The 13,887-nt window shown below is 47.4% G+C and overlaps 1 protein-coding gene across 1 annotated transcript in view; it reads left to right on the top strand.

The window, feature by feature from the left end:
* Positions 1–8,131, top strand: part of PTGFRN (prostaglandin F2 receptor inhibitor) — an 80,576-nt gene extending 72,445 nt beyond the window's left edge. Inside the window, exons 8-9 of the mRNA XM_010803135.4 lie at positions 2,586–2,891; positions 4,662–8,131. Of these exons, the coding sequence (XP_010801437.1) occupies positions 2,586–2,891; positions 4,662–4,828 (473 nt within the window). The 3' untranslated portion in view covers positions 4,829–8,131. The remainder of the gene's footprint in view (positions 1–2,585; positions 2,892–4,661) is intronic.
* Positions 8,132–13,887: the final 5,756 nt, after the last annotated feature.

The following is a 13,887-nucleotide window of genomic DNA, read 5'->3' as shown; positions in this document are numbered from 1 at the left end:
CTACATTCCTGGTGCTATTTTAAGCATTTTATACAGCTGACTAACCATGGGTGCTATTGTAATTTCCTTTTAGAGAGGAGGCAACTGAGTCACTGTGAACTTAAGTGACTCACCCAGGTCACACAGCTGATGAGAGCTAGGATTCTAGCCCGAGTAGCCTGACTCTACAGCCTGGCCACCATACTGTAAGGCATAGCGGGACAGGGGTTAGAGTCCGGGCAGAAGTAATATGGACACAGCTGTGACTCTCTGCCTTCAGTAACACCCAGCGTCTGCAGGTGACAGCCGCGCTGAGCTGGTTTTCACTGAGGGCCTGGGAGTGATCTGCTGTGCCCAGGCACTGGCCAGGATGTGAGGACACTGACCACACGCCCTCTGCCCTCCGGGAGTGGGTCATTTGCCAAGAGATGGCCTGCATGCTGGGAACAATCAAAGGTTTTGCTCAAATGCCTTGGTGGATTGATGGGAAGGAAAAAAATGATGTTTTGGTGCCTCAGAGTAGAGAGCTGACATCACATGTAGAGTTGAGATTTGCCTGTGGCCATTAACAGTATTCTTGCCTGGAGAATCCCATGGACAGAGGAGCCTGGCAGGCTACAATCCACGGGATCGCTGAGTCGGACATGACTAAAGCAACTGGGCACTTAACATTTTTATTGTGAGTTGAAAAGGAATTATCATCTGAACAATTTTGTAGAAATTCTCACTTTAGGGGAATTCTTGGTGGTCCAGTGGTGAGGACTCCATGCTTAACCACTGCAGGGTTCTATCCCTGGTTAGGGAACTCATATCCCACAAGCTGAGAGACGTGGCCTCCCACAAAAAAGAAAAAAATTCTTGCTTTTAATTTTGCTTACATTCTTTTTCTCTGTGTAAGCATCTGAATATGATTTATTTGCCTTATAATGTGCTTTTTGAGGTTATTAGTGTATTTTTACCAAATGGATATTACTTTTTGTTTAATAAAAATTGTGTCATTTAACATTTGTATAGAAAGTCTTGTCAAGTGAATTTAAGATAAAGCAGTGTTTGTGGCCCGCTTTCTTGCCTGCTGGGTGACTCTCGGACCTGACGCAGCTGGTGTCACTTGGTAACTGTTAGTAGAAGAGGTCAGAGGCTTAGGATGTGCAGTCTTATTTCCACGTTCGATGAGAATTACCACTTGTGCCAAAGTCATCTTACTCTTGTGCCCACATTAATTTATTTGAGGCTGTTAGAACCTTAATTTTGCAGAGTACTTTACGATTCCACAGCATTACTCACTGGGACTGTTAAACCGTGTTCAATTTTCTCAGCTTGACATTTTTTTCCTCTTGTTTTGAACTTAAGCACTTCAGGGGGGAAAAAAAATCACAGTGAACGATAAAAATCTAAACTGTTTACAACTCTCCATTTTGTACGATTCATTTTATTATTTTTTTTCCGTTTTTCCCTCCAGTTTTATTAAGATAAAATTGACATACATCCCTGTACAGGTTTAAGGTACACAGCATAATGATTTCACTTATATACATCATGAAATGATTATCACAATAAGTTTAGTGGACATCCATCATCTCACATAGATACAAAAAAGTGTTTTTTTCCCTGTAATGAAAACTCTTAGAATTTATTCTCTTAGTGTTCATATACATCACGGAGCAGTGTTAACTATCGTCATCATGTGTATACTACATCACTAGTATTTATTTTCTTATAACTGAAAGCTTGTATCTTTTTTTTTTTGAGCCAATTCAACATAAATAAGATTTATACAATTTTCACACAACACTAGAATACAAATTCTACTCAAGTTCCCATAGACTATAAACTAGGAGACACTGGAACATATCCAGGGACATAAAACAAGGTGCAAAAATTTCATGATCTAAAGATACTGAAATCATACAGAGTCTTTGAACAATTCACTTTATGTCCGTATTGTCGCTTACGACTAGTGACCTTCCACTCTTGGGTTCTTCTGCCTGAAATGCTGAAGGGCCTTGCTTTCTTTGGAGGAGAGAGCATTCTATGTCACCACACACAAGCTTTCCATCCCAAGTTCTGTAGAGGAGACATTTTGGGGCTGTGCTCCTTCAGCTGGGTGGTGGCAGTGGCCTGGTTAAAAGGGTGGATTCTGCAGTTGAACTCCTGGGTTAAGCCACATGCTCTGCAACCTCCCGGCTGTGTGATCTCAAACAAGGTTAATGGGTCCCTCCAGAGATTAGAAAATGTGACCGCACCTTCATGTATGGTTGTTGAGAGGATTCGGGGACACCTAAGGTCCCCAGAGCCGTGCTGGCCCCCAGTCAGGCTGCACGTGTGCTAAGTCACTTCAGTTGTGTCCGACTGTTTACAACACTGTGGAGCGTAGCGTGCCAGGCTCTTCTGTCCATGGGATTGTCCAGGCAAGAGTACTGGAGTGGGTTGACGTGTCCTTCTCCAGGGGATCTTCCCAACCCAGGGATCAAACCCGAGTCTCTTATGTCTCCTGCATTAGGCAGGCGGGTTCTTTACCACTAACGTCACCTGAGGTGTGTTATCCATACATGGAACTTCTTCTGCCTGTGCCACTGATCCCAGGGTTTTGGCTTGGTCATCCGTAGACGACATGGCCTTTGACGTGTCCTGGTTTGCCGTGCACTCTTTTGGCCTGGACAAGGCTCCCGTCCTCCTGTCGTCACTGGATCGGAAGGGGATTGTGAACACGGCCCAGAGGGACTGGAAGAGCAGCCTCAGCCTGGAGCGCATGAGCATGCTGGAATTCTTGCTGCAAGTGCATGGCTCCGAGGACCAGGACTTTGGCAACTACTACTGCTCCGTGACTCCGTGGGTGAAGTCACCCACAGGTTCCTGGCAGAAGGAGGCAGAGATCCAGTCCAAGCCCATCTTTATAACTGTGAAGATGGATGGTAAGAATGACACACAAATAACCTTCTCAGTGTTTGGGGAATGGCTTCTCCGCGTGCTTTGCCACCGCTGATGGGATCCAGGTTCTCACCCTTGAGGAATGTGCCTGCTTTCTCTCTAGCCTGGCTCAGGCGTGTACCCAGAAAGAGCACACTCAGCCCTTGCTGTTTTCCCAGCTTAGGTACCGGGTGTGCTGGAGGCACCACTGGGAAATGATTTTTTAAACTTACTGGACAGATTTTCAATGCATTCTGTAAATTCTAGACATAGTCGCTTTGTTGTATGCTAGGGTTGGCACGGATTCTGCCAGGCAGGGGCAGAGAACAACATTGAGAGAGTGGGTCAAGGTCTCTTGGAGGGGCCGTGAGTGAGTTCCTGCCCCTTTTACCCTTCTACTGGTCCTGTGCTGTGCTAGTCGCTCAGTCGTGTCTGACTCTTTGAGAACCCATGTACTGCAGCACACCAGGCTTCTCTGTCCTTGGGCTTTTTCAGGCAAGAATACTGGAGTGGGGTGCCATTTCCTCCTCTGGGGGATCTTCCTGACCCAGGGATCGAACCCCCAGTCTCCTTGTCTCCTGCATTGCAAGTGGATTCTTTACCCACTGAGCCATCTGGGAAAGCCCCTTACTGGTCCTACCTTTGGTGAAAGGGGGCTCCTCCCATTCACTCGCACGGGGAGGGTTCTTCACAGAACCCTGAGATGGGAGGGGGAGCTCCCCATCTTGTTGGCTCACACTGAAGACCAGTCAGCCTAACTAAGTGGTCAGGGGGCCCCCTCCCCACCCTTCTGCTCTCTAGCCTCCTGGAGTGGGGGACACATTTTCCTTGGTTAACGGAAAACTTGTCTTCTCTGCAGAAAGTGTCAGAGTAAGTGTGAATTGAAAAAACTCACAGACAGAATTCAAGTCCAGGTGCCTGGAAGGATTAAGTAGGAGCCTTCGAGTGCGTTTCCCTGACGATGTGTCAGTTTGGTGGGGACTGGAATTGGAGCCCCAGCTCTTCCACAGATGACTTAGTCTTTCTAATCCTGTGTGTCCTCTCTTGTTAAATGGGATGATAATCTCTCATGGGGCTGTTGTGCTAAATGTCGGGCAAACAACCATGGTGCCAGCCTCCACCCAAGGTTTGCTGGTAATTCGGGGGACGGGGACTTTGTAGGTGCAGGATCTGAACTGTATGCGTTCCTGCAACTTAGTCAGTGATATCATATTTGCCTCTTAGAAATGTCTTGCTTGAAGTCATTCCATATGAAAATCCAGATTTACTGAACAAGCAGGGAGTGATTATTCACTTTGCTAGATAATTTACTATAGTGTTACTTAAAATAGCTCCCCTAGTACACTTCAGTTATCTGATGCATAGAATTGATTTATGTAGGTTTTTTTTTTAAGGATGCATCTGCTGCTGAATGTGTGGTGCCCTTATACTGACTTTTAAAAATCAATCTCCTGCCAAAACCCTAAAAAGCAAGTTGACATTCAAAGATATTGAAGGAAATCTTTTTTTTTTTCTGGGTTCCCCCCACCACCACCCTGCCTGCTATGGAATTGGGTGGGGATATATTTGCTCATTTTTGGACACCTATGGCTGAGCTGCTCTTGTTTCAAGCCCTGTGCTAGGTGCAAGACCTGTGAGGTCAGACTCCTGGGGGAGACCCGGGGCAGTGGAGAGGGGAGGCGATGGTCTTCCCTGAGCTGTCCCCATCCCCGCAACACCCCCTACACCCTGCAACTTGCATCATGATTTCTATCCCTCTGATCTCTCCCTCCCAGTGCTGAACGCCTTCAAGTACCCGCTGCTGATTGGCATCGGCCTGTCCACTGTCATCGGGCTCCTGTCCTGCCTCATCGGGTACTGCAGCTCCCACTGGTGCTGTAAGAAGGAAGTCCAGGAGACCCGGCGAGAGCGCCGCCGGCTCATGTCCATGGAGATGGACTAATTGGTGCCAGAAAGGCCGAGACCGAGGGACGGTCGAGGAGCGGTTTGGGCGAGATGAGGACAGCAATCTTTTAACGCGAAGTGTGTTACACTAAAAACCAGTCCTCTCTAATCTCAGGTGGGACTCGGCGCTCTCTCTTTTCTGCATGTCAAGTCCTGAGCGCAGACATGTTTACCAGCACACGGCTCTTCTTCCCACGGCACTTTCTGATGGAACAATCGAGTGTGTGTTTTCCTGACGGCGGCTTTTTAATGGTTAACCTCTAATTTTTTTCTCCTACTGGCTTATAGATCTCTGACTTGTGTGTGTTTCTACCTTTTGTTTTGAGGGGTTGCAGTGAGAAAGGGGTGAAGGCGTTCAGAGTTCTTTGTCTCGGGTGAGATCCGTACGTCTTCCGAGTCAGAGGAAGATGTGCTGAGAGAGCTGCTAAAGGCGACCCTCTACCCCGGCCGAGGGACAACACAGACCAGTGCTGAAGGCTAATGTGTGGCTTTTACTACCCTCCCCACCCCCTATTTTCCAGGGGGTTTAGGCTACATTTAAAATCTAAACCTGCAGTCCGTGACTTCCTATCAAGCCCAAATGCATTTTGGTTTTGGTTTTCTGCTTCTCTGCCCCTTTCCACTTCTTTCGTATTTGCTTTATGTGCGAGTGCTGAAATGGCCCTGGAATTGAGAATTTGGCTCTCCACCAAGCACCTTATCTTGCCACCTTAGCCTTAAGAATGAGTATGAAGAAAAATGCACAGCCCCCTCTGTCCAGGGCAGTGAGAAGCCCTGCAAGGAAGAGGTCGGAGACAAGGAAAGGAACAGACAGTCACTCCCACAGTTCCGAGGCTACCATGCCTCAGGGGGCCCCAGGGATTGCAGAAGGGGGATATCCTGGAAGTTCGATTTCTGCAGTTTGTGCCAGAGGGTCAGTGGTGCAGGGGTGTGTCAGGCGGACGGAGCCACCTCTCTTCCCTGTCCTGCCCTTTGTTAGAGGCTAAAGCCTTGTGGGTCTTCAGGGGGAACCACTGACACCCCATGTCCTTCACGAGCCACTTGGGCTCTTTAATGTGAAGTCGAATTGCTGCTTGCAAGACTGACTTCACAGAATCAGAAATTACCCAGAAGAACCATGCATTTTCTGTCACCTTGTCAGTCCTTCAAGTCTTTTAAAAAATCCCCTGCAGGGGGTTAGTGAGAAAGGGTATACTTTGTGGTGTGTTTGCTTTCCTATTAGGAACACAAAGGAAACCCAGCAATTTATTGCTGTGTGAACAGCCTACAAAGTAGATCTGAGAGTGGTCCGCTTTGCCCGATCACTCGTACCAGGAGTAGGACAGCAGTCCCAAAAAGATTTGTGTCTTGCCCCCACACAGCGCTGGCCTTTCAGAAGCATCCCAGTGGGGTTTCCTGAGGCTCACTGGTGACTCAATCCCCACATTGCATTCTGCCTGCTTTTACCCTGAAGGACCTAATACTACTTTGTCTTCCAAAAGGGAAAAAAAAGATTGGTTTGTTTTGAGCAATAAAGTAATACAAAATGATGGCCATTCACGTGTGGCTCTCTGTCACAATGGGCCGGACGAGCTAGACTGCTCCCAGCTCACCATCTTCCCTTCTACTTCCCTCCTCTGTTGCCCACGATTCGTTTTGCACATATGACCAAGTCACCCCCCAGACAGCAGATTGCCACCAAATTTTTCCTTTTGGTTTTGCCCACCCAGGGGACCCCTCATATGATTGAAACTAGATTCTGTACTAACGGTAGCAGAACAGAGGGATTCCGGGCCTAGCATCTGTGGCGGGAAGACGTACCGCAGGCCCGCTTTCCCAGAGCACGAACGGTCAGGGGAAGGGGAAGAGGCTGCGATAGCGCTAGATTTGGGTATTTCCTACATGCCATTTCCCAACTGTGCCGTCTCAGAGGAGGTGAGTCACAGGTGATTGTGCAAACAGGAAATAGACACAGGTGCTGCGTTCAGAACAGCCAGTGCCCTTTGAGCCCTCACAGTGATCAGCCTCCTAAAAGAAAGTTTAGGATTGTTGTAGTACAGGCCCTTGGAAGGAGGAAAGGATACTTGGCTTTGGATGTGACCCGGGGGCCCCAGGTGTGTGTAAAAACGTGGACGGGTCGCAGCAGACAGCCGGTGGCAGTGAAGGTGGCACGTGCTCACACACTCTACCTTCTCCTTTCGGACTGCTGTTGCATTTCAAGGCTGGGGCTTCTACGGCATCTACCATGCCCCGAGCCCCGCCCTCCATCCACTGGGCTGGTACAAAGTAGGGAGAAGTCACAGGGCATGGTACCAAGGACCGCCTTCCTTCCAGGGACGTGAACATGCTGGAACGTGCGTCCTGGTCAGAGTGTGAGATGTACTCTTGTTATACCAAATGGGGCCCCCTGCTGAGTGCTCTTCTGGAAAAGGTTACCGCAGAAGCGCTGGCATGAAGGCAAGGACCCAGCCACGACTGACACGGATGAAAGTGCACTGCTTAACACAGAGAACCTTGATAGAAAGTTTGACTTTGTTTTTTTTCTTCTAATCGTAAAAATATCCCCAGAAAGAGCCTAAGCTATATTCAGATAAACGCCTGAGAAGTACTTTCCATTGTTTACTTTATAATGTTTACATACACTTTTCACTTTTTTAAAAAAAAGAAAATGCCAGCTCTGACTTTTTAACAACTTTTCAGATTTTTCATGGGACAGTGGAACTCTGACTCACCAACTGGATTTAAAATCTTAATTTAGAAATGTATTTATTTGTGTCTTTTCTCCTCTCCTATCTATGTGGCTTTCCCTAAGATCCTGGTCAAAGTGGCTTCTCCTGCCCAGATCCTTGTCTGTTTTCCCTGGTGGCTCTTGCTTCTTGCTTTGCAGACTGCCTGCAGCCATGATTTTGTCACTGACATCTGTGAGCCAAAGACTGAGCCTCTTTAGCAGGAATAATAAGCAATACTACACAACTTGCTACTTTCAGAAAACCCTTTTTTTTTTTTTTAACCTTCACCGATGACAACAGAGGAAGAAGGGAACTGGGATTTGGGTAAGTTCTCCTCCGCTGTTTGACCAAATTCTCAGTGATAATTATTGTGTGCAGATCACTAGGAGAAAAAAGTTGACTTTCTTTCTTTTTTAGCGTGGCACATACAGATCTGCCGAATTTTCCGTAGACAAAAGAAAGGGTCTTGTGTATTTTTGTCCATATCCAATGTTATATGAACTAATTGTATTGTTTTATACTGTGACCACAAAATATTATGCAATGCACCGTTTGTTTTTTATTTCATTAAAGGAAGTTTAATTTAAACTGAAGTTGTGTGAGGAACTTGATCTTGGCCTCTGTTACCCTTTCATCTCCTCTGCATAAGGGACTGTGGCTGAAGTCCCTTGCCACTTGAGCACCTTCTCATCTCTTGGAATCCCATGAACATGTTGTAGATGTTCACCAAAGATAAAAGAAGAAATGGATTTAACAGGACTAATAGTGAGATTTCCACCAAGCAGATAGGTGAGGGCTGGGGCCCCCTGCTGAGGATGGTCTCTAGGTCTCTCCCTGCATTCTCACGACCTTATAGGACCCTTGTCAGGAAAGAGAGAAGTTAGAGGCTGTTCCTCTCTGCGGATGAGGAAACACACCCAAGTTCTGTGACCATGTCGTGCCTGGAACAGAACAGCTTTTCTGACTCATGACCCAGTCTTGGAGCCAAACAGGTCCAGAAGGTGTTAGCCCCTGTATTAGGAAAAAACAATCCTTTCCCCAGGCTGCTGGCTTCTGAGTTCAGGATAGGAGAGAGTGCTGGGGCTCCCACCTCCCTGCTGGCCCCAGGAGCAGCTGCTCAGCCTCGGCCAGCCTTCCCTATTTGTGTCTCGGGCAGGGACCACCTCACTTGTGAGGTGTTCAGAGGCTGGGTCTGTGTCCTGGTTAACTAACCTCGCCTGGGGCTTGGTCCCAGTCCAGACATATGGAAGGGACTTGTTTTTAGCTGCCAAGTCATGTCTGACTCTTTTGACTCCATGGACTATAGCCCACCAGGCTTCTCTGTCCATGGGATTTCCCAGGCAAGAATACTAGAGTGGGTTGCCATTTCCCTCTCCAGGAGATCTTCCCAGACCAGGGATCGAACCCACATCTCCTGCATTGGCAGGCAAATTCTTTACCACTGAGCCACCAGGGAAACGCCATAGAAGGGACTAGAGGTTTATGAATGCACAGTGACGCTGTCCTGTGGGAAATGGCCCAATGCTGCATGCTTCTCCATGAAGAGGGAAGATTCTGCTCACATCGAAACACTGACACAGTCAGAGCTGGTCTGCAGCAGTCCCACACCTCTTGCTGAGCCTGTACCTGCCTCAGTTTATATTAAAAGAAAAATAAAAACTTGCTCACATAACTCCTGTGGCCAAGGCATTGTGCTCAGCGCAGAAAACCTCCCACTTATATCCTTTCCTAGAGGGTTTGGCAGCTGCTGTTGGCTCATCCAGAAACCTCTGTCCACCTGTTCCAACTCCTGCTTCTCTGTCAGGTCTCACAGGGAGCCTTTATCTGCCTCTGTAGGCTAGAAGAGAAACCCCTGACAGATGCTCTGGTTGTCTGAAAGTGGCCCGAGGGCAGGGACCTCTTCCCACTGTGACAATAGCTAACCAATACTGGGGATGCTTTGATGTGCTGTGCACTTGGGCGAGGGCACGAGGGCTTCCCAGGTGGTTCAAGCAGTAAAGAATCTGCCTGCCAATGCAGGAGATGCAGGAGATGCAGGTTCAGTGCCTGGGGTGGGAAGATCCCCTGGAAGAGGAAAGGGTGCGCCACTCCAGTACTCTTGCCTCAAGGAGTCAGACTTGACTGAGCATGCATACGCATGCACTCGCACCTGGGCAAGAGCCTCAGGTCACCCGAGGTGACCACTGCAGATTTCTTATGTGCTCTTCATGTAACTGGATCTTCGAGCTAACAGCCACCCCATGTCCTCTTACCCACAGACCAGTGTGTGTAGCACACCACTTCAAAACACAGGTTTTATTATTTCAGTGAAGCAGGGCCAACCATTGAGAAGATAGCTTGTTTCACTCACAGATCCCAAGAGGAGGGGTCACGCCACACCCCAGGGGCCACACGGGGAAGCACCAGCATCCCTCAGGCAGCAGAGGGAGCAAGAGAAAAGCATGGACTGCAGCCCTTGTTTTGGTTTTCACAGGAAGGAACAGGCAAGTCAGGGTAAGCTGGCTTCGGATTGACTAGTTTGGAGAATTTCAGCGGATTCTGGGGCGTAGCAAGTGTCCCTAGTTAGCAGGTGTGATGAGAAAACAGCTATTTTGAGTTGCTGCCTAGGATTTTACAGGATAATAGTGCTGCTCACAGCCAAAGCCTGAACGTATAGATAAGGACCTGAGCTTACGGTTCCTGCCCCAAGTCCCCACTTTGCTTTTCCCCAGGCTCCTTTTAAAATAACCCTTTTGAGTTGAGCCTGCAGCCTCCACCGCAGCCACCTGATAAGTAATGGGCGCTTGTTACCCTGCTCTCTATCTCCTGCTCACTGGACACCTGGACGTCGCAGGACTACCCTTCCCCTGGCTCGCTGGGCCCCCAGCCCTGGTTTCTGGGGTCTGTAAGTAATAAATCTTATGACTTAACATTCTTTGTGTGAGTGTATTGAAATTGTGCCTTCAATCAAAATGACCCTGGGTTTCACTTCCTCTGGGTGGGGGTTCAGATGCTGAGGGAGCAACTTGCTGACCCGATGTGGGTGGTTTGTGCTCCTTGTTCAATAGGTCGTGGTCTGCATATGCCTAATTTAATACTCCAGCTATTCCCCTTCTCCCCCCAGCACATCTGGTTCCTGGCCTTGGGGTGATCTGAGCAGGGAACAGTGGTCCTGAGTGTAAGAGCTCAGTGGAGGAGGGGTTTGTACACAGAAGGCGTGAAAGTGAAAAAATGAAAGTTGATCAGTCGTGTCCGACTCTTTGCAACCCCATGGACTCTACAGTCCATGGAATTCTCCAGGCCAGAATACTGGAGTGAGTAGCTGTTCCCTTCTCCAAGGGATCTTCCCAACCCAGGAATCGAACCGGGGTCTCCTGCATTGCAGGCAGATTCTTTACCAGCTGATGGAAGACATGCTCACAGGCAAATTGGAATGACTTCCTTTCTCTAGGAACTGGTTAGTCCTGGGAGGAGCAGTGTCTCCGGGGTCATCAAGGCTCTGGATGTCAAAGCATGAAAAACCAGAACTAAAATGACATGATTAATACACTCACTGCTTGGGGCTTGTACACCTGGTTGGCTCAGCTCCACTAGGGGTGGGGAGTAATGCTCACCTGAGTCCTCTCTGTTCTGTTTGCCAGTGTATTTGTGCCACCAGTACTGGTTACTCTGATTATATAATTTCATTGAACAATATGTAAATCAATGAAATATGAGTGCCAGAGAAAGATGTGTTGATGAAAGGAAGATGAATTCCCTGAAAAGACTAGATAGAGGCAGATTGCTTTTTTTTTTTTTAGTGCTGTCAATTTAAGTCCAGGCAATACAACTATAAACGATTTATGTTTTTATAAATCATAAAAGCATAGGAAGATCTATACTCCATTGACTTTACAAACGTTGGTTTTTTTGTTGTTGTTAATTCTTACTCCGTTTTAAAGAAATCAAACCTGAAAGTTGTAGAAGAGAAGATAGGTTTAGTTTATGCAAAAAAAGAGAGGAGACTCCAGATAATAGACCTGGGCCTGTGTCAAGAGATTGTTGAACAAATACATACTATATGATTGAAGTGAAAATAAAATTTTTAAGATACATAAATGTCTTTTGATAATTCTCATCTTTACCTAACATTTCTGTTAATTGATCAACTGATAGCTCTAATTGTGTCAGATAATGGAGTTTCTCCCATTATTGTCCCCATTCTTAGAGATGAGGAAATTGAGGCTTAAGGAGACTAATTTGCTCAAGATTTGAACCTAGGTCTTTCTGGCTCCAAAGCGTGTACATGTTCTAAATCACTGCACCGGCTACAGTGTCTATTTTAGCCATTCAGTATTTTTTGAAGAGATAGAAAGATGAGTAAGAACTGATTCCTGCCCTTAGGAAATTCATGGACTTGTAGGAGAGGGCATGGGCATGTAAATCATTCATTTTATTATGTGGAATAAGTAAAATTATAGCAGTTCATGACAGAGATAGAGGAAGGAGTGGTACATTTTCCAAGGTGTCAAGAAAGGTTTTGCATAGGAGATGCAAACCCAAATTTTAAATTTTTTAAATAAATAGGCATATATCAGGTAGGGAGGGCTCTTAGCAGAGGGGACAGTATATGCAAAATTAGAGAGGATGGTAAGAGCCATTCAAAGAAACACAGTGGTTCTGTGTCTGAAAGGTGAGGTGATGGGAGAGTTCTCAAGCACCAGCTCATGAAGATCCAGTCAAGGAGTTGGGACTTGGTCATCTAAAAGTTTGGCAGGGGGGAGGCACAAGATTTATTTTATTTTTTGGCTGTGGCAGGTCTCCCTTGCTGCATGCAGGCTTTCTCTAGTTGTGGTGAACAGGGTCTCGCTCTTTGTTCCTTTGTGTGGGCTTCTCATTGCCGTGGCTTCTCTTCTTGTGGAGCACAGGCTCTGGGATGCTTGGGCTTCAGTAACTGTGGCGTATGAGCTTAGCTGCTCTGCGGCATGTAGGACCTTCCCAGACCAGAGATCGAACCTGTGTCCCATGCACTGCAAGGCGGATTCTTAGCCACTGGACCATGGGGAAACCCCTGAAAGTCTTTATTCAGGAGAGTATGTGGCTATGTTTGCATTTTAGATTACTCTAGCAGAGCGGGGGCTGGGTGCAGGCAAGGCTGGAAGATGAACTGGACTGCATTAATCCAGGTGAAAAATCACTGCTCTCAGTTGTGACACCAGCAGCTACAGTGAATTCATTAAAGGTTTTAGGAAGAACTGACAGGACTGTATAACTAGATGTGGAATGCGGAGGCCAGCCGTGGGTCTGGGAGGATGTCGGTGCACTCAACCACTATGAACAACAGTACCAGTGAAGGATAAAACAATGATTTTAGCTTTGGACACAAGTTTGAGTTTTCTGCAGGACCTTCAGGTGGAAATGTTCAGCACAATTAGATAATTGGCCTGGAGCTTATGGGAGAAGTTGGGGCCGGAGATAGATTAGTGATTGTCAGCATACAGACAGGGCATGAGATGTGGAAGCAGCGTGAGGAGAAAGGGCTGGTGACAGAACCCTGAGAAGGGCGTCACTGGGAAGGAACTTCTGAAGCGGGGAGGGAAAATCCCGGCAAGACCATGGTATCAGAGAAGGAAGGAAAGAATTCCGAGCAGGTATGCCAATGGCCGGTCATACCTCATGCCACCGAAGGACCAAGTCAAGGGAGAGCTGAACACTGTCCATGGCTGTGACCTTGGGTGTTTGGGTGAAGTCAAGCCCAGATCACGGTGAGCTCAAGTGCTGGCTAGTTAGGAAATCAAGCAGAATACAGAATATGGGGAAACTCACAGATTTGAAGAGGGGAGGGAAGAGGAGGCAGTTTGAAACTATGGTGAAAAGGTGACTATTTAGTAAGGGAGTAGGCACCTGGGCTGCTTTATGGGCCAAGGAGACCATGAAAGGTCATCTGTGTCAGGGGTACACCTGTACCTAAAGCCCAGGTAAAGCAAACTTCCTGTCCCTTCTCCCCCTTTCTTCCTCCCTTTGGGGCCTATTTTGAGCACTCCTCCCCCACCCCTTTCTTGTTTTAAAATCAGAACTCATTGTCAGTTACTCCCTGTTAGGGAATTGAAGAAGTAGCTCTTCCCAAGGGTATATCTGAAACCAGAAGATGGCCTGGGAATCCCATCTGTTGCACTTTCTCTGCTGCCACCAGCTCCTAGTCCCCATCTCCTCCTTCACCCCCTTTCTTTTACATATGCAGTATTATAGAATAACTCATGTCACTATATGATCAGTTCAGTTCAGTTCAGTCGCTCAGTCATGTCCGACTCTTTGCGACCCCATGAATCGCAGCACGCTAGGCCTCCCTGTCCATCACCAACTCCCGGAGTTCACTCAGACTCACGTCCAT

The sequence above is a fragment of the Bos taurus genome, chromosome 3 (genome assembly GCF_002263795.3).
Source record: "Bos taurus isolate L1 Dominette 01449 registration number 42190680 breed Hereford chromosome 3, ARS-UCD2.0, whole genome shotgun sequence".
Classification (NCBI taxonomy): Eukaryota; Metazoa; Chordata; class Mammalia; order Artiodactyla; family Bovidae; genus Bos; species Bos taurus.
This window is presented reverse-complemented; position numbering and strand designations above follow the sequence as displayed.